Source organism: Solea senegalensis, linkage group LG11, assembly GCF_019176455.1.
Source record: "Solea senegalensis isolate Sse05_10M linkage group LG11, IFAPA_SoseM_1, whole genome shotgun sequence".
NCBI lineage: Eukaryota > Metazoa > Chordata > Actinopteri > Pleuronectiformes > Soleidae > Solea > Solea senegalensis.
The window spans coordinates 19,104,156-19,121,849 of NC_058031.1; the positions used below are offsets into that span (position 1 = coordinate 19,104,156).

The 17,694-nt window shown below is 42.4% G+C and overlaps 1 protein-coding gene across 4 annotated transcripts; it reads right to left on the bottom strand.

Annotated features, from left to right (window-relative positions):
- Positions 1-376: 376 nt before the first annotated feature.
- Positions 377-6,874, bottom strand: LOC122777457 (serine/arginine repetitive matrix protein 1-like). Of its 4 annotated transcripts, none has more exons than XM_044038720.1 (14): positions 5,636-6,874; positions 5,367-5,461; positions 5,038-5,262; positions 4,515-4,706; positions 4,282-4,401; positions 3,961-4,166; positions 3,743-3,814; positions 2,993-3,079; positions 2,647-2,782; positions 2,441-2,527; positions 1,881-2,360; positions 1,602-1,788; positions 1,320-1,493; positions 377-1,193 (listed from the first exon to the last, which is right to left on the bottom strand). In XM_044038720.1, exons 1-14 carry the CDS (start codon positions 5,789-5,791, stop codon positions 1,095-1,097), a joined length of 2,316 nt encoding a protein of 771 aa, XP_043894655.1. In that variant the 5' UTR covers positions 5,792-6,874; the 3' UTR covers positions 377-1,094. The 4 variants fall into 4 exon arrangements, with proteins under 4 accessions (XP_043894655.1, XP_043894656.1, XP_043894658.1 ...); XM_044038721.1 differs by having other exon boundaries at positions 377-1,219; XM_044038723.1 differs by having other exon boundaries at positions 1,307-1,493.
- Positions 6,875-17,694: the final 10,820 nt, after the last annotated feature.

Sequence of the window (17,694 nt, forward strand, 5' to 3'; positions counted from 1 at the left end):
TGCACTAATAGTGTGTGTTTGGATCTGATACCACTCATCAATTATTACATTAACTGCCAATTATTTCGATTCTAAAGTAGTAATTTAAGCCTGTTAAGTGTTAAATATTTTCTTCTTTTCGCACAACTGTGTTTATATCCCGGACAAAACCATTCATTTTATTTAGAACATAATTAAAGCATCAATCATTACGTAAATAAACACTAGTTACAGCCCTAGTTATGCACTGGACTTTCCAATCAATCAGTGGTTTAATTGTGAATGGGTTTTCTTATCAGCTGCTTCCTAAGTGTAAGTGCATGCAAGTCTCATACATCCATGTAACAACTGCCACCAAAAGTCTCTCAGTTGTTGAAATGAAGGAAAAATACACATGTCCTATAAAAAAGGTTTTAATTTTGACATTATGACCAGATGACAAGGAACCAGGATTACTAAATACAAATTATATAGCAGTCCAATGGAGATTGGCTCGGTGTAAGAGTGTCAACATAAAATTGCATATCGATTCATTTGGAAAAATTAAAGCATACTCCATAGGTCAGACTGGTTAAGTTTTAAAACAAGATTATTTCAAAGTCAGGAGAAAAAAAAACAGCAGGTTAGACATTGCCAAACGACTCGATTAATTAACAATGTGGGACAAGACATTCAGCTAGAGCACACAGCTGTGTCACTGGTTCCACTAATCAAAGGCAGTAACAGTGTGTTCCTGTATGTTGGGTTTTTCTCTACACTTTGTAACGTCAGTGGTTCATGCACATCAGAGACAATCGCTGCACATGCAAGTCTAGTGTAGGCTGTGGAATTTATCTGAAACCTGCCCCAACTCTAACCTGTGAGCTGCAACCATTTCCCTGCTCAACAATTTCAAACAGACAACAGACTTCTTTACTGTTAAGTTACACAAGCTGACAAAACAAGCTCTGAATGCAACACACTCTTCAGAATGTACCAAACCAGTATAAAGAAAACAAAAAAAGACTTAAGGATTAACAATTTGTACATTCTAAAGCTGAACCAGGTTGATGACAAACATCAAGAGTGAGAGGGAAATTCTTAAGTGAGAAAGCCACTTGGTTCAAGGACATCGGTTATGGAGACAACTGAGCCTTCCTCATGGATCGCAGGGCTTTCTCTCTTAGGTGCTTCTCTAGGTCGTCCAAGCTGTCATCTACTTCACTCTCTGATTCCTAAAAGAACACCTCAAATTAGCCACCTGGACACAAATAACAATGAAGGTGCATGGCAAACAAAAATACTTGTAAAAATGTACTAATTTTAAAAATTAAAAAAAAGTCTTTACATTTTTTGTTTACCTTTCTTGAGTCGCCATCCTCCTCCACAACCTGGTTCTCTTGTCCGTCTCCAGCACCAGTGGCACCAGTCTTCTCCTTCTTATGCTTCTTGTGTTTCTTCTCTTTCTTGTGCTTCTTGTGTTTCTTTTCCTTCTTCTTTTTCTTTTTCTTTCCACTGCCATCAATGTCAGAATTCTGCAATACAACAGAACTTTATGAGCAAGACGGAAAGGATGACAGACGTGCAACAACACAACATGATATTCAGACCATTACAGTAGTAGTCGTACAAAGATAAAATACCTTGCTTGGAGACTGACTGCCAGAAACACTGCGGGCCTTTTTAGCTGCCGGTGGGGAACCACTGGCAGAGTGAGCTGGTGAGGGGGAGGCAGATTTTGCAACTGGACGCTTATGAGCTGCTGGTTGAGGGGAAACGGATCTAGATCTGGAAGATGCTCTTCTCATGGGCTGGGGACTTGGAGAGGATCTGTGGAGAAGAAACCAGAGACATCAGTGGACATTCAAAAAAAGTCCAAAAATAAAAATAGAGAGTCAGATAAATTCTGGCTACTTATTTACCTCTGGTTGCTACGCGGCTCTGGGGTGCGTGACACTCTGCGGATGGGTTTGCCACTGTGTGAAGGGGACTGTTGTCTTCTATGGTTAGATGGGGATGTGCTAGAGGTTTCAAAACGACCCTGGGGACTGGGGGAACTCCTGACAGCGCGACCACGGTTTACGGGGGATGGGGACATGCGGTGTGCTTCTGCAGCAGGAGATCGTGTATCCCTGCTTTGCCAGCTTGACGGTAACATGGGACTCCTCCTGTGTCTGGGTGGCGATGAGCGTGGAGGTGAACGTCTCCTGTGAGGAGGAGAACTTCTGCGCTTGGGAGACCTGGAGGAATGTCGCTTGGCAACTGGGGAGGAGCGCTTTGCAGGTGAGCTGGACAACTTCCTCCTCTGTGGAGGCAAAGGTGAGGGGCTGTAGCGACGCTGGATAGGGGGCGAATATCGTCTGGGAGATGGAGATCGTCGGCGAGGAGGTGGGGAAGGAGACCTGGGCAAGCACCAAATGCAATTGTAAAAAACGTTTTCTTCGTAAAATAAATATTAGTGATATAAAAAACATGTTCATACCTGCGTCTAGGAGGAGAGGGGGATCTGCGGCGTCGTGGGGGAGAAGGGGTGCGGCGTCTGCGCCCAGGAGATGGAGAACGCCTTTTCCTGTTGGAGAACAAACACAATGAATATTTTAAAAGAACATAATTTTCACAATATAATGAACTTGGTTTTAAAAGTTAAATCATTCAGACAGTGTGCAAATACTATGCTTGGTGCCCAACCTTGGAGATGGATCCCTGTGTCGCCTCCTTGGGGAAGGTGTGCGGCTTCTTCTCCTCCTGACTTCACCGTTTCTGGCTCCAGGCCCCGCTGCAGGCCTCTTGGGGGCTTCATCTTCTGAGGAGGAAGACCCTGTATCTGAAACCAGAAGGAGAGCAAGGGCATCAGAAAGTGCTCCATTATAGTCGTCACTGTATGCCGTGAGGAAAAGACACCAAGGTTGGGTTGTTAGGACACAGCTTCAAAAGTCCATGAGACGATGGGAGCAAGATGACATGGACAGAGACTTGGTTAGAGAGAGGGGTCGGGTATGGGAGAGGAAAGAACGGGGATAAAAACGCTTTTAACCTGAAGACGACTGTCGATTCTGCCTGCGATACTGACGTCGCTGCTGCACCGAATCTGCTGTTGCCCCTTTTTCATTTTTATCCTCTTCTGAAATGTAGAGCATTGAGTGTCCCATCAGTGTTAACCAAACCAGTGACAGAATGCCATGGAAAAGTTGCAAATAATACGAAAAAACAGAGCTATTTTATTGGTTTCAATATTGCGTAGTGCAATATATGACCTATATCCCTTGTATAGGTACAGATTTAATGTTCCCTGTTTCAACTGAGACAGAATTATCACATCGATGTGCCCCATCTTATTAAATTGGAGGTTAATACGGTTGTAATTTACTCAACTTTCTACTCATCTCATTTACTACTGTCATGACAATATTCTCTTTTGAGGTTTTTGAGGGGTTCAAACTTCTGGAAATGCCTATATATGTTTTTTTCTCTACAGAGATCTCCAAAGATTTGATTTGTGTATTTTGCAATGGGACAATTTGTGAAGGTTCTCAGTCTCCCTTTCCTAAGTTCTGAATAAGCCCCTTGGATGACAGGTGAGACTAAGTCTATATCTACACTGAGGATAATGTAAATGTCTGCATCATGCTTATCCCTCTAAAAAACAGGGCAAACCAAAGAGGCAAAAAAAAGTGTCAATTAAGTCAAACAGAGGTGGGTAGGAACTCCATTATGAGTGGTCATCTCAGTGAGCCGTACAATGAAAGGCCATTTTTGTTCTTTAAGCAGACAATTCATCGCTTACCTGACTCAGACCTGTCAGAATGTCTAGGCTTAAAAGGAGAATCACCCCTTCCTCCTGCTTTCTGCTTTAAACCTGAAAAACAGGGCACCAAGGATTTAGTATACAAAAATAATAATCCAAGCACCACAATGAGCCAAGGAGATGGACAGGTCACGTGTCAGTATAACACAAATATGCAATAAATATGGCGAATGGGTAATTGATTAAAGGAGTAGTACCCGATCTGGGTGGGGAAGCTGAAGCCCGTCCTCTTCTGGCCCTGGGAGACGGCGACCGTCTGTCTTTCCCTGCGGGGCTAATGGAGGCATCTCTGTGATGCAGCGGTTTTCGGGGGGGTGTGTTTGATAGTCGTTTCGCAGCTTTTTTAGCTGAGCCAGAGCCTGAAGAGCTGCTGCCAGAGGATGAAGCAGAGCGAGAGCGCCTCCTGTAAGAGACGAGCACATTTGCAAAAAAAACCCCCAGAAAGATAGCATAGAGGATAGAAACCTAGCAGTAATATACCCCGAAAAAAAGCCACCCCTGCCCACCATCATACTGACCTGCGAGGTGGGGAGCGTCTGTGTCTGTGTCTGGAGTTGGTGGGACCACGTCGAGGGGGACTCCTGCGACGAGGAGACATCCTCCTCCTGGGACTTGGTCTTCTACGAGGGGAGTAAGATCTGACCAGGTAGAGGAGGAAGGTAAATTGAGAATGTTTTAGAACGATACTTTCTTTACTTACTTTACAATTGTCGACTGGAAGATGTTGTCAGAGCAGAATGTCAGAATTTACCTAGAACGAGAACGTCGTCTGCGAGAACGGGAATGAGAACGGGATCGGTGATGAGGTCTTTCCCTCCTGCTTTCCTTCTCCCTTTCTCGAGACCGGGGCCTTTCTTCTTTCTTTTGTGTTTTCTCTGGAGTGGGTTCTTTGACCTCTGTGACCTGCTGTGAGTCTGCTTTCACCACCTCCACAACTATATCACTAAAGACCAGAGATAAAGTTTTAAATATTACCATTTAATATTATTAATCTAAAAACAAAGCTGTACTGCACTATACAACCAATTGTACTACACAGCAATTAAAATGCTAAAATCCTAACATAAAAGGAAAACATCTTTATTGTCATTATACAACTGGTATTGCACAACAAAATTTCGAGGTCAGATGGAGGGTTGATCAGAGCCGCTATGAATGAGCGCGCCGCCACAAGGGACCAACCTGACCGAATGTAACTAGCATTATAACATGTTTTTTTGATGGTGGGAGGAAAGAGGAGAATTTTCTTTCTTTTAAGGAAATACTCAACACACCAGGTGGAAGAAGCTTCTTGAACCACTGGTTCAGGCAGGGCCTGTCCTGATGTATCGGGTTCCACGATCGGCTCCACAGGTTTCGTGGGCAGCTGCATCAGCGGTGGAGGTGGTGAACTGCCACCAACTGGACTGGGTTTGCGCCTTGGGGAGCGAGATGGGCTGCGTTTCCTTTCCCGCTTCACCGGCGACCTTCGTCGTGGGGATGGCGACCTTGTCTTTCGTCTTAACAGAGAAGAACCACAAAAGAATACGTTACCACCTACTGTAGTTAAAATAAATCCAACAGCTGTGCAGTGATGAACAATGAAATCATTTTTTTTTCTTACCTTCTTGGACTTTTTGACTGAGCTCTCTCTCTGGTGTCCTTTTCCTTCTTATCCTCATCCATCTTCTTAAGAGAAGCTAGCTTCTCCTGTTCAATCTACAAAACAAAAAGGAACCGTGTTCATAGTTCCCTGTGGCATCAAACACGAAGCTCACTTTTGTCTTGCTCTCTTAAATATAGTTCTGTCTCATCCATTTCTTTTTTTTTAGTTCACACTAGACGACTACACAACGTGTTGTTCTGTCAAGTGTTTTAATGTCTGTTCCTCACCTGTCTCTGTTTAATTTCCTCTTTCTTCTGTTCCAGAAAAGCAGAGGGGATGCCAGCAATGTTCTCCTGGGCACTCAACAGCAGGGGCCACAGGTCCTTCATGAACTCCCGGGCATTCTTTCCGTCCAGAAAACCTGTCAGGTTGATCTGCATCATCTTGCTATCCGGGTGCTGCAACACACACACGAAGGGGGGAGAGAAAAGACCATATATGGATTGAAATAATGTAGTGCACAAATCAATTGGAGGCAGGATCCCACAAATGAGATTTCCTACCACTTTCCTATACCTGTGACTATGTAGTTAACCGTACTTTCAACATGTTATATACTAACAAGAATACTTGGGTCCTGAGTCCAATTAAAAATTTAATAAATAAGTAATTGAATAATTAAATAAATAAATAAATAAAGTGATTGACTTAAACACATACTCACAAACTCATCAAACTGAGAATGCAAGCTATCTGAGGGGAGAAGTCTAGTGATAGAAAAACTGCATGCAACCCTGCTGTTCTGATTTACTTCCCATATAAATTATCTATCATAGCTCTACCATATCAATAGACATGTTCAAATATTTGATTTTCTCTGTGCTGTCCCCAATACTATGTCCCGACCCACCCATTGTTATCCAGTCTCCCCACAGTCTACACTTCTGGAGTTAAACAAATAGCCACAATACAGAGTGCTTTAAAACCCAACAGTGCAAATACAGTTCCGGTGTCTTCAGTGAGTCCCGTGGGATCAGTGGGCACGGAGCTCCCTTGGCTTGCTTCCGCCTCCCTACTGCTTGAGACTCAACCACCTTGAGCTTAATGTTATATCATTTATCTAAATTGCAAGAGACGAACAAGCAATAATGAGTACACAGTTACACAAAAAATGTTTTCTTTCAACAACTGATTATGAGAATTACTGGGAGTTCGTAATCTAAATTTAATAGACCATTATGCAAAAGTAACCTTTAAAACTTAGCTTCAACAGTCATCAAAAGCCATAGCAAGCAAAAGGTAACTCATCTCATATTTAATGTGAAATGCGAATGTTACATGTAAACTTTATTTCGTTTTTAAAAGGGTAAATAAAACTTTGCTATAAATACATAATAAATTGAACCAATATTATTCCAATGGGGACACTATGTAAATTTCCCTCCATGGAACTCCCACCCAAACATCCTAAATTATTTAATGTATCAGTGGGACAGTAAGTCTTCTGTCTGTCTGAAACATCAACATCAGTGTGGAATCAAACGCAGGTCACTGCATTGTTGTAGTTTATGGCTTTCTGAAACCACATTCTGTAATTCATGATGGACTAGGAAAATAGGAGATCTGTAACTGAGCATTCTAAACGTTCATATTGTTCAGTATCCAGCCAGGGGTGGTGCTGAACGTGAAGACGTTTTGCTAAGTGGCAGAACAATATTATTGTCTTTTGGTTAACTTCCTGTCCATTGCTGCCATTAGCATTCCCCACCCTCCTCCCTGCATCACCTCGTGAATGTGTTTGACGATTGAGTGCATTTTCACCCACAAAGAACCAAACCTCATGAGCAGAGAGAGTGGACTTGTGGGATACTGGAAAGGCTTCTCATTGATTTACTGTCTGAGCCAAAGACTGAGAGGCTAATTTCATGCTCTACGTCAGTGAGAGCTGTCACAATATTGACATTAAGTAAGTATTTTACACAGAGTTGAACTAAAGGCTTTCACTGACAGCAGCGTTTACTGGCTGAGGAGGAAGCTCAAGGTGTGATAATATGTGAAATATTTTCATTCTTTTTTTTGTTACTTGCCCTCCAGTCACACTTGGTTCAAGGCTTGAAACTGCAACGCACTTTTTAGACCCACTCGTAGTGGGACGGGTGTTCATTCCCAGAATGTAAACAGTGTCCGCCATCTTTGCTAACAGTTACGCTAACAGGACCAAGCGCCACTGGTGGGCACGTAACAAAGAAAAGTATGAAGATATTTCTCAACTCAGGGGTAAGTGAGGTTGGGATGCACAATTTTTCAAAAAATACTGCCCTTATTCTTGTAATAAAAAGCTAAGTCCTTTAAGCCAGTAAGCTAAATTAGCTGCTAGCCCTCAACATCTATTAAACTGTGCTTTAAAAGAAAAAAAAACAATGTTAGCAACAAAAAAAACCCACTTCTACCCTTGGTGGGTTAATCCACACATGTGGCCTTGTGTTGTGTTCGTGTACACCTACAGTGTGCTCTAGTACTCACCGATGAAGAAGGTGTCCGGTGCCTTATCACCACTGAGCAGAGAGACAGTTTCAGGGTCAAAGCGCAGCCACAGCCCCACAGCCAGAACAAAGGAACCCATCAACTGCAGGGAGCAGAAAGACATACACTGACATGTAAAAATATATAGACATATTGCATAATATAACATAAATGTTTGCCAATAACTTTCCATAAAGGTAACTACAGTAGCCTATATCCATCCCATACAACAACAACAACAACAACATGGTGGGCAATGAAAAGAAAAGATGATTGTTAAGACAAATGTAATGACAGACATGTTGAACATTTTAATAAAACCATGTTTTAGGAATGATATAGTACATTTCATCGCATGTTTATTATTTGTTATCTTTATCTGTACTGTCTTTGCTGCTGTGACAATGTATATTTCCCCACTAATAAAGGACTATCTTATCTTATTGTTTGCATTGTCTGCATGGGCTACTCTGGGTCTGTGTGAGCCACCAAACCAAAGCAGAAAGACACTGTGCATCTTATAATGCAGCAGTACATTTATAAACACCAAATGTATTCCGGCACTAGTCTTCCCTTATTATTTCTATTCTGATTAAATATTGAATTCTCATCATATTGGGACATGGTCGCAGAAATGAAGTGGACAAACAATAAACAACTGCTTCAGTGTCATGTACTTCATTGTGACACACGTTTCTCTGTGAGTTGTTCTCGGTCTGCATGTAACGCTCTATTCATTCCAGGCACAGCAGTGGACGTGCATGTGCTTCAGGCCTTCGCAGGGGCCTGTGGATGCTCAAATGTGATTTTCCACATTACTAAAACCAAATGGTCTGTGGAGTTTCCACTGCAACCCTCAAGCCTTCACACAGACGACAGAGGTAGGATTTCATTAGGACACAGTTGGGTTCAAATTTCATATTTACTTTAAAACAACAGGTCTGACTCTGTGTCATTGTGGGTGGATAATTAAAGCAGTCGTAGGCAACAGATCCCAGCAGCTCATGTAACACTGAATCAGGCCGACAAAGCTCTGGCATCCCAGTGGAGAGAAAATGACCTGCTTGGCTGTGGGCGTGTGGCACCCTGAGCTTAAACAGGCTCTCCTGCTTGTTTGGAAATGTGGTTAATGTAGTTATACTTTCCTTCATCTACCACCATCAGTATTCACCAACATAAAATCCTACTCCCTGCAATGGTCCTACTTCAGCAGGCCACAGCAAATAACTATTCTATTCTTCCCAGATGACCATAAACACATAGGTTTTTTTGAAGTTTTGAGTAGTTGTATGAGTTTGTGACGAATCGTCTCACATAGAAAACATGGCTGCCAGTGAGGACACAAGTAAAAAAAGAAAACCGACAGTTGTGTCCCTTTGTAAACCGCTCATTACCTGCTCCTGTGTCACAGTGAAATACAAACAGATTGATAAATTACTTTGACTCTAAGCATACTTTGAAAATATCGTAGACTTGAGAAGGCATATATTTTATCAGGTCCGTCTGCTGGTAACGATTTCAGGGAGTGTGAGCCTTCATTTCTCAGTTTGCCTAAGTACCTCATACAACCACACAGAAGCCAACTGCAAATATCCCTTTTATAATAAAAGCTTCCTTCTGCTTTGTTATGCTGCCTGTGGTGGGCGCGCAGAGGACAGATCAATACTGAGAGGTTTTAATGACTACTGAGTGCATGTCGCCTGAGTTGAGCTTCAAAACAGATAGCGTCTGAAATGGTTTGCCTAAATGGAGAGTATTTAGGATCATATGGTTTTTGTGTGTCCCAGATCTCAGGACATACAGAGACAGATGGACTGTAATGGATGACAGTTTGAGCTCTGTTAAGTCTTATTTAGTGAACCAAAGCCCACTGCCACTGAGAACACTAATGGTTCATCACAGCTGAAACAGTCATTGGTGTGCACGCAACCTCTATATTAAAAACAAAATCTAAAGTAGTTCTATTTAAATGTAACATCCTTTTTACCATCCGATACAATAGTTACTTAGAAGCCAAAAATCATGACATGATGAAGTGACCCTGTCAGCTTGTAAACACTTGCAGAAGGATTGAGAACATACACAAATTCAAAGTCTAGAAGATGATTATACAAACTCAAACTTTCCAAGCTGCACATCCATGGAGCGCTGCTTCACATTTCTGAAAGAGTGTACATGCGTGCGCTTCCAGAACAATGAAGGATTTTTACTTTTACTTTTTCTAATTTAACAGCTTATGCAACAAGCCATTTAACTTGTGATGGTTAAATGGCTTGTTGCAGGGAGATTGGGGGCTGTCTCCACTCCCCCTACCATCTTTCAGTGGAAAACCAGCCTTGCAAGATCACAGTTGTCAAACCAGATTCCTCAGAACGAGGAGGTCTCGTAAAAAAAACAAAACAACTTGATTAATGTACACACATGTCTTCCAGCCAGGTGTCAGCTATAAGACCGAGGCAGTGAGAGCGTTATTTTGGACTTTCATTATGGCACAGCTGGTGAAAGACAAGCAGAAAAAACGTTGCGGAGGAAGAGGATATTTTAAATAAACAAAATGTAGTTAGTCAAGTGTGATTGTGTGCTCTACCTGTGGAATCCAAGTGCAGCTCTCTACTGGTACCCACTGAATTATGTACGTGCTGGAGGAACCAGGCCACGACCAAGCTACTGTAAATTGTGTTAGTGTTGTATAGAGGAGCAGGTGCAGCAGTTCCACAGCGAAAATGAGATTAGAACTCAGCCAAACCTCATTAGTAATACGGCTGCTTGTGAAATCCCTCTCAAAACCAGACCTATAGTAGTGAGTAGTGAAAACACTAAATGGATTCAGAGCACTCCCAAGGCTCCCAAAGGTCCCATTAACCCCCGCCACTGCTTGAATACCCCCCCGATTTACCCCCCCAAACACTTGTCTGTCATCATTACCAAGGCTGACACCAGACACACCCTTCTCCCGCCTCCCTGATTCTCTGTCTCTCAAATCTCCACCCCCTCCCGTTACCTTCTGATTTATCTCCATGCATGTACCCCCAACCCCAAGCCTAATCTCCCTCCCAACCTCACCCAAAGCACAAAGACCAACTGTGTCCCTTGGGCTGTGTGCAGTCGTGCACAGCAGGAGGATAAAAGACAAACACAATGAAAGGGAGAATAAAAGGAGGGAAAGAATAAGTTGTTATAGGGCCTGTCATTTGTTTTCAAGATAAAACGCTATCTTGTGTTCTATAGCCATTATATACATCCTACTACCTCTGAAGATAGGATCTGTCTGGATATGCCTTGATCGGGTGTGAAGGGTGTTACTTTTCCTAACCATGTGCAGTTAAATAGTGTTTTGTGAGGGGAGTTTCCATGAGAACAGTCACCAAGCTGACACATGGCTGTGGTCGTGCTCAGACAGACAGTATGTGGCATTCTCCTCTCCTCTCTCTCGAAGTTAGAACACAGTGTATTCAGAAAAGAAGGTGTAAATTAAACCAAAAACAGTACATGAAAGCAAAAAAAACAGTCATAAACAACATCTTTAAATCCAGCAGTAATTGGGGACTTATTCAGAAATAGATTTCTGTCTGGCTGTATGTTTGTGAGAACAGATGCACATTAAAAAAATGATGGGCAGAAGGAAAGCGAGATAATTATGGGTGGAGAAAATCCCATTGTTTTCGTTCCACAGGGTGAGGGTGGGGAAGTGGGGCGACTCACGTTAACCTCAACGACTCAGACAAACGTGTTTTGGGGCTGACAAATGGAACAATATGTATTTGTCAGAGTTGATTTAACGTCCAGTAGCACAAGTGTAACGTCATTTTTGTCTACAAAATAAAATGAAAAATAAAATTAAAATTTTGCTAGATTTTATTTCCCAAACAACTTTACAAATTTACATTTATTTGGTAGAAAATTTAAGTGTGCCTACCATGTGTTTTTTTTGTTTTGTTTTTTAAATTATTATTATTTGAATCAAACAAAATGCAATGACAATCAGTGCCTTCACAATGATACTCTCATTATGTATAATGTGATATTCTACAACACAACAAAGAGCAGAATGAGCAACACATTTTCAGATCACACCAGGTTTTGCTTTTTCATAATACTGATCCTGACAAGGTGTTTATGCCAGAAAATGTCCTAAAGAGGTAACAAATACAAGTTATTGCTTTGGTGTTAAAGCTGCAGTAGGCAACATATTTCATTACATACATCATTAGGACATAAGTGCCAGGTATTTGCCAGGTGAGTATAGAACAGAACGGCCATATTTGGTCGACTATCCTGTTATTATTAAGCGTCCATTAGCTGTGTGTGCTCATCTGGTGGGAGGGGCTTAGGACAGATAGCATTCCTCCTACGATATTAGCATTAGCTTGAACTGAAGTCCAAACAGGGCAGCTGGTTGCTATCTGCAGCTGGCAGTCTCTAATATACACAAACGTCGAGTCTGTGTTACCTTAAAGACAGTTTATTTAAGGGAGAAGTCTCACTACATCACCATGCTGTGACACAGAGTCGGAGGTTTTTAAACAAACAGCCACTTTGTGTGTGTTGACTGATAACCGTGTGTGTCAGATGAAGTTGGTTCAGAGTTCACTTCATTGTTCAAGGTTCATATTTGTGTTTGTTTGTCAGCGACATCGCTCCTCACTTTGCCCGGAGGAAACACAGGGACGGCTAAGTGGATATCGGCCCCTCCATCACACACTCAACTCATCATGGGAGACAGAAAACAGAGGATGTGCACAAGCATCCGTTTACATATCCAGAGAGTATCTAGGTCAGTTCCATGCCAACTGTTCCTCTACACACACACGCACACACTCACATAATCGCAATCTCCTAATGTGCCGTTTTTTCCCCCCATCACCTAGATCGGTCCTCTTTATTTTCCAGCTCTCTCTCCAGATTGTTTGTCATTTGTCTTCGGCTGTCGCTGTGTCCACACTCACATGCTAGTCTCCCAGAAAGGCTTTGCGATTGTACTTTCTTTTTCAAACCACGGGAGACGTTGCATTTGTACATTACAGGATTACAGTATAGGAAAAGTAAATGGTGAGCAATAGACGTCTGAATGTCATCATGAGGACAACGTGCTGTGTTTTAAACACAATTCATTTTTTAATTAATTAAAACAAGCTTCTTCAATGTGACTATTTTCTGGTCCATATAACAAAGAAATCTTTAACTGAATCATGTCGGTTTGTGGAAAAAACAAAAACATTTGACAACACCATCGTTTCCAGGTTTGGAAAAGACTGATCAACATTTTCCGATATTCCATGGAGCAGACAACTAACCGATTAATCGAGAAAACAATCAACAGATTCATCGATTAAGACAATTATCATTAGTTGCAGCCCTTTAAATGCAGTCAGGATCAGGAGGTCAAAATAACTAAGCGGAAATAATGAGAATTTATGTAACAACACAGCAAGTAAGTGTGTAAATATGTAAAATATGATTAATACATGTGCTTTGTCAGAGCAGTTAGTTCCATGCTCAGCTTCGTTTTTGTTTAAAACCCCTCTTAATCCTTAAAAGTAAACATTTATTATGTGTGGAAAAAGCAACATGTCATCCCGGAGACTGAGCCGCAGACACGCCAGAAAGAGGATTTCAGCAACAATGGCCACACCCAGCCATGCGGAAGGATGCTGCCTGTGGCTGTACATGTGAGGTAGACACTGGAGACGTGTGACCACTTGGGGTCACTGTGTTCATACATGTGCTGGGCAGCGGCAGCAGCAACAGCAGCAGCAGCAGCAGACCCAAGGTATTGTGTCTCTGTCACAATGGATCAATTCACAGTGTACATGCACATGATCCACTCCACAGATGCTTGATGGAAACTTGCTCTCTCTCGCACAAACACATACACAATGAAGTTCCTCTCTGTTACTTCACACACACCCAAACAGGCTTCATGTGTAGAGCAACTTCTGCAGGAGTGAAGTGAGTTGTATTCGTGTAGTTAAGAAGAATGAATGGACTTTAACAAGGATGTCAAAGTATGTGCGCAGGACACACACACACATTCTTAGTGGGGAGGGACACTTATTAACATTAACCTTAAATGTCTAACCTTAACCCAAATCTACTTCTATCCTCAACCAACCCATAAACAGCGTGATGGACCAGCCAAAATGTCCCCACTTCCTGTGATGTATCAGTTCTTTGGCCCTCACACGGTCGTATGTAAGTACACAGAAGTACACAGAAGTACCTTTCACATCCACCTGACAGTTAGTCTGAGGTACAGTGACTCTCTTCAGCCTCATAAGTGCAGCACTGGCGATGGTGATGACGCCTCGGGCTGTTTGTAACTTTCTGTGTGTTTCAGTCACTTCTCTTTGTTAATGAAGCGATGTGGCGCGTGGTGCCAACTGCTGAGTTTGTTTTCCATGCTGCTCCTCCGTCTCTTTCCCTCTCCCTGTCTTTTCATTCAGTCTTCCTTTCAAAAACACGCTTCCCCGGGAAAAAGGGAGGGGGCGAGTTTTTTTTTTTGGAAAATCTGATTTGAGCCCGACGAGCCGAAACTTAAACACCCCTGACTGCTGCTGCTGCTGTCGCCCTTTCAGCGCCACGCACGGACCGACCCATGCTGCCGAAACAAGACAGAATGAGCAAAAATACATTTTCACCTCCTCGTTAAACAATAAATAATTAAAATAACACGTGGCTGTGAGAGTCGGATTAAGGGGAGAAGTTGTGTGCGCGCGCCGCAGCCATGGCTGCACTTGCTCTGCGTTCATTTACGCACAACTCCCCTCTCCTCATCCTCTCACCGCAGTTCGCCGAGCTAACACTCACCCAGAATATGAAGTTGAAGATGAACAAAAGGTATTTGACACATTTCATTCCTCCTTCCACCTTCCCCATGTCTCCTGATGCTGCAGCCGCTGCGCCGTTATCCGCGTAAATTCTCCTGCTGTTGTTTTTGGCTCCACACTGAGCCACAATAACACTCACGACACTGGCGCGTCAAGGAGCGGTGTCACTACAGCCTCTCTCTCTCTCTCTCACACCCTCTCTCTCACACGCACACTCTCACACACACTATTGCGCGCGTGCACGCGCACCAAACACCGCAGGATGCGCTTAGACTCTTTCCAGACCGCCCCTTTCAATAATGCTAAGGGGGCCTGAAGGGGGGAACGTGACTGGACGATCAGTAGTTGTCCAGCAGTGTCATATAAATCCAGCCACACACATACAACATATTGTGTTTTATCTTTAATAAACACAGTAGTACCCACTGTAGTATTATTCTAAACAAATATACTAATAAAAATAATATACAATAAAACTGCCGTAATATGCAGGAGCTGAATAAATCAAGTACCATATACTGTAAATACAGTAAATTTTAATACTAAAAAGATAAGTGAAATAGTATGGACCGAGTTTAACCTACTGCATAGATCTGAGTGTGGCAACACTGGTTAATGCAAAGTAAATAAAGTACACTTATACTCTAAAGCACAGTGGACATCTCTACAGATGCCAATTATCATAAGACTATTGAATATTAAGACGACTGACATGCATTTTGTCACACATACACAAAGTATGGCCTAAGACAGTGTTTCCTAAATGTTTTATATGGGGATCTATACATTTTTTTTTTTTTTTTTAAAGTGACAAAACAATACAAATCATGGCAACTGTCAACTGCCGTCTCCGAGTCTGCCAGTGCAATTTCTTTAACAATTAACAGGCAATTTTCCAGTTACAAATCTGCGTTCTCTGCGGCCACTGACAATACAGGTGCAGTATAATGTAATATGATATAATATTAGATGTTATAGAGCCACATGGCGGGGGAGAGGCTTGTATTGTTGCCTTACAGCAAAAAAGTTAGTGTAGCGACAGTTTTCCTATAAAAGGTCGCTAAGAGGCTTAGGTGGGCTCCAGGCAGTTACGCGTCATTCAAATGAATCCAAGTTCAGTGATGTTTATTGTTTGACGATTTATTCTTGGTTATTTGACGATTTGACGGTAAACAGAAAATATAAATCAGGAACGCCACTAACCCCCTTTCTCTCTTACCCACCGCCCGTCCGAGTGCCCAGGTGTATAGATTAAACCACACCCATGTGTCAATCAAAACGGAAGTGACATGACCAAAAAAACAGTATGAGTGACCTTTCAAAATAAACAATAAACAAACAGACCAAATATGCATTTTGGCCCCTACAATTCCGGCCCCTAATTATTATGTTTCAAATAATAATTACAATTTCGACATAATCAACATAGTATATAAATATATTTTCTTGATCTTCTTTCTTCATTATTTGTAATCCAATATACGTTCTCTAAGGAAAGAGTGATTAGTCAAAGTCAAGTGTTCAGGAACAAAGTCAAGGGGTCAAAAGTCAGTTTGGGTCAGTCAATGATCCTCTGCCTCCAATAGTAGGCAGACTTTGTTGATGGGCCTGGTCAGAAATCCGGTCTTTGACTTGATCCGAAGCTGACGTACAAGTCCCTTTTTGTCCATAATGGTCTCCACAATCCTTCCAGTCAACCAGGAGTTGCGAGGCGCGGAATCATCCACAATGACGACGATGTCTCCTGGTGTGAAGTTGCGTCTTATGTTGGACCATTTCTGTCGTTCTTGTAGTTGGGGAAGATATTCCTTAATCCACCTTTTCCAAAATAAGTCAGACATATATTGAACTTGCCTCCATCTGCGGCGAGCATATAGGTCTTCCTTCTGAAACTGTCCTGGTGGCAGGGATGGCGTAGTTTTGAGAAGCAGAAGGTGATTTGGTGTGAGTGCTTCAAGGTCGTTGGGATCTGTAGAAGCCTTTGTGATTGGACGACTGTTGAGAATAGCTTCAGCTTCACATAGGACTGTGTGGAGTCCCTCCTCATCTAGACTTTGCACATTTAGTGTTGAGTTGAGAACCTTCCGCACTGATCTGATTAATCTTTCCCACACACCTCCATGGTGTGAGCCAGCAGGGGGATTGAATATCCAGTTTATTCCCCTTTGAAGCAGTATGTTATGGATCTGACCTTGATTCCATCCTTCAATAGCTTCCTTCAACTCGCGCTGTGCTCCCACAAAATTGGTTCCATTGTCTGATCGTAGTTCTTTTACTTGGCCTCGTCTGGCTATGAAGCGCCGAAGGGCATGGATGAAAGAGTCTGTGTCAAGCGATGAGGCCATTTCAAGGTGAATTGCTCTTGTAGCCAAACAGGTGAAAATAACACCATATCGCTTCACGACACTTCTGCCACGCTTCACTCCAAAGGGTCCAAAGTAATCGACTCCAACGTTTGTGAATGGTGGTTCATCTGGAGAGACTCTATCCAGGGGTAGATCAGCCATATGCTGTTGTCCAGGAGTAGCAGTTATACGCCGACAAACAACACATTTAGACAGGCTTTTCCTGATCAATACTGTGGCACCAGGAATCCAATATTTCTGACGCAGTCTGGATAACATATGGTTGCGACCACCATGTCCCACCTCTCCAAGAATATGTCGTAGAATGAGGTCAGCAATGTGAAAGTCTTTGGCCAGAATGACAGGATGTTTCATTTCTTCTGGCATTGCTGCTCTGCTTAGGCGACCACCAACTCTTAACACATCTTTGTCCAGAATGGGGTTGAGTTTATGAATGTGGCTTGTCCTTTTAACATTCATTCCTTTTTTCAGATTTGAGATTTCATATCCAAATCTCTTCTTTTGGCAGAAGCGGATTATCTCAATCTCTGCGTTCTCCAATTCACCGATTGTGAGACGGATTTCATGGGTGTCAAGATTTCCTTGCAACGAGAGAACACCACTTGCTGTTTTCCTCTTCCTGATTCGTTG

Bases quoted from the DNA above. Each gene is read 5' to 3' on its own strand.
- LOC122777457 (XM_044038720.1), bottom strand. From the start codon at position 5,791: ATGATGCAGATCAACCTGACAGGTTTTCTGGACGGAAAGAATGCCCGG. The intron at 1,789-1,880 runs GTAAATAAGTAG...TCTTCTCCACAG, and splicing joins GAGCCGCGTAGCAACCAGAG to ATCCTCTCCAAGTCCCCAGC. The intron at 1,194-1,319 runs GTAAACAAAAAA...GTGTTCTTTTAG, and splicing joins AGGATGGCGACTCAAGAAAG to GAATCAGAGAGTGAAGTAGA.